This window comes from Sabethes cyaneus, chromosome 3 (assembly GCF_943734655.1).
Source record: "Sabethes cyaneus chromosome 3, idSabCyanKW18_F2, whole genome shotgun sequence".
Classification (NCBI taxonomy): Eukaryota; Metazoa; Arthropoda; class Insecta; order Diptera; family Culicidae; genus Sabethes; species Sabethes cyaneus.
Window position 1 is genome coordinate 227,414,372 of NC_071355.1, and position 2,899 is coordinate 227,417,270.

General features: G+C 39.0%; 1 protein-coding gene across 1 annotated transcript; it reads left to right on the forward strand.

Moving 5' to 3' along the window:
* Positions 1-421: 421 nt before the first annotated feature.
* Positions 422-1,246, forward strand: LOC128740827 (trypsin-6-like). Its single transcript, XM_053836393.1, has one exon. It carries the CDS (start codon positions 422-424, stop codon positions 1,244-1,246), a length of 825 nt encoding a protein of 274 aa, XP_053692368.1.
* Positions 1,247-2,899: the final 1,653 nt, after the last annotated feature.

Genomic DNA, 2,899 nt, shown 5'->3' on the forward strand with positions numbered 1-2,899 from the left:
TTGCATCCTTCGCTGCTTAGTAGCAGGTCCAGTGTTGGTTGAAGTAGAATTGAATGAAGTTTCGGTAAGCAAATATTATGCATCACCATATTGCCAGGTCTCCATGTTGGCTCCGTGACGAGACGAGATCCTGCGGATCACAAATTCGAGCTTTTGCGCCATGCTTCTGAGTTCTGAAGGAATTGCTTTTCCCGCGCCTTATTTGACAGCACGTGGAATAGCGTGGGCAGGTAAAGTAGGTCCAGGGGCGTACGATCTGCATATGTCGTCTATATAGAAAATTAAATAAAAAAGTTTCTTAATTACCAATTTGAACAATTTGGCACACTCCGCATCACAAAAGGTACAACTCCCTATAAATACAGACGTGTGGAGCCCGATTTGTTGAGTGGAATTTGACCATTTAAGAACTCTACCGACAATGGAAGCAGTTTACTTGATTCTGCTGATATTTGCTGCACTTCTGGTAGGCGAAACTATTCCACGGCAAGTTCGGCGCGACAAACGAAATCTCATCATTGGCGGTACGCAAATTTCAATAACGGAGGCACCCTACCAGATAGCATTACTCATAAATGGAGCATTCAATTGTGGCGGTTCAATCATCGGTGCAAGGTGGATACTGACCGCAGCACACTGTATTTCAGCTAGAGTGGATGAAAAACGGTCGGTTCGCGTGGGTTCAAACCCAAAGAACGCTGGTGGAGTAGTGGTAAACGTTTTGCAGGCCATTAGACATCCTAACTATTATAAAGACAATCTAACGACGGTATACTACGATATTGCATTACTATGGTTGGAAGAACCTTTACACTTCGATGGTAGCGGTATATCATGTGTATCGCTTCCCGCACAAGGCGAAAAATTACAAGCGGGTAGTGTAGGCAAAGTTTCCGGTTGGGGTAAAACGGGTAAATTCGGCAATTCACCATTAAGTGACACGTTGCGGGCAGTTTTTACGACTGTTCTACCATTCAAACATTGTCAAGAAGCTTATACTTCCAAGTACATGCATGAAGATACACAATTTTGCATTGGAGATCTTGGAGCTGATAAAGGGTCATGTAAAGGTGATTCCGGTGGGCCATTCATAGTTGGAAAAACGGTCTATGGTGTTGTATCGTGGAGTCGACAATGTACCGAAGTCGGCTCTCCAGCTGTTTTAACGAACGTTGGGGCCTACGTACAGTGGATTCAATACACCGTGGCGTCCGCTTCAACGCTAGAAGACTTAGTTTGTTTTTGAATTATTAAACTGGATGGCACATTTGAAGTACTTTCGGAAAAATAAATGAATATTGAAAATAATTAAGTAAAGATAATCTTATGCGCTCAATCCCGCCAAATTGGGAATTTCATTCTCGTATCAAGGCATTTTAGTAGTTAGTTCTTTGATCTATTGCGAGTTTTGATCCTTGAATTGATTTTTTTTGTGTGATTTATCCTCCTATCAAAATTTGCCTTTCTGTGCTACTTTTAGTCCTTGAGCCAATATTACCGTTACCGCTCCTAATTCTGCGCATTTTTTTTTATATAAGTATTTTTTAACATTGTGCATAACTATGATCATATACCACAATAGTTCAAAATAATGGACGCAGTGGTGAGAGTACCCAACAGAAGAACTATGATCATTGCGTTATTTTTTTTATAAATGTCTGTTGAATATTACGTCATTATTCACAAACGGGCCATAATATTTGAGAGCGAAATAATTTAACGTCAAACTGATAGTATTTTATATGACAGAAAACATCGTCGTTAGCACCAACGCTAAGATTGTCCTTCTAGAAAATTAACAAATTTATGATCGAAAATCTTTGCAATCATCAAATTACCCAGCATAATTAGAAAGAATAATTAATTTTAGTCACGTTTTAGACAAAAAGAGTGCTTGCATGCATTGCTTTCCTTAGAAAAATGCGATGCAATAATGCGCAGATTTAGGCACAGATTTTTTATTCATGTTCCAAATTCTGCGCAGTAATGTATCCTACGAAGAAATCGCGAAAGAATACGCAACCTCACCCAAATGGCTGATGTATAGAGGCATGAAAATTCAAGTAGAATCTTTAACTTGCATTTATTGGAATCCTGTGCTGTGTCTCGGGGTCCGAACCTACGAGCGCCAATTTATGAAACCATGTCTTCTATTTTTTTAATGTCCAACCTCATGGGGCTGTCAGAGCGTGGGGAAGTGGTTTCTATATGAAAACACAATTTTTGGTATTAGTCTAAAGTGTAATGTTCAGTATGCAGAAAACCCAAATCAATTCGCCCTTCACGTTATCGAGAATAAAATATTTAAAATGAGGCAATCAAAATGATAACAATATCCCTTTGCCACTCGAACAGCACAAGAAGGCCGGATGATGGATCTAATTATGGTAATGGCTAATGTCGGATGTTTTGGTGTGCTTTCAGCGTATAAAGACATAAACAGCATGTCAGGAGTATTTATTTTCACTTTTTGGGTGCGCAGAATTAGGAGCAAACATGCGCAGAATTAGGAACATGGACAAGAGAGTGCGCCGAATTAGGCACCGTGGATAAGTTTACAAAACAAAAAATATACTCAATTGTTGGTCGACTTATAATTCCCATATTTTTTACCAGATATTATAGACCGTAGCACTACACGTTGCTGCTATCCACGTTGTTAATTTAAATCTAGAATACTTAGAATAGCGGAAGAATCATAAAAATGTCTTAACTGCGCAGAATATGGTGCGTTCACGGTACTTGTTACAATCTACGCCGACAACTTCTCAATTAAATTAAGGGTGTCCACGGTAAAATTGCAACACTCTAAATTAATTCGCAAAATTCGAGTTTTTATCCGATTGTCATCAAACTTTCAGGACATCAAATGAAACCATTAAACTCAGTTTTAGTGTTT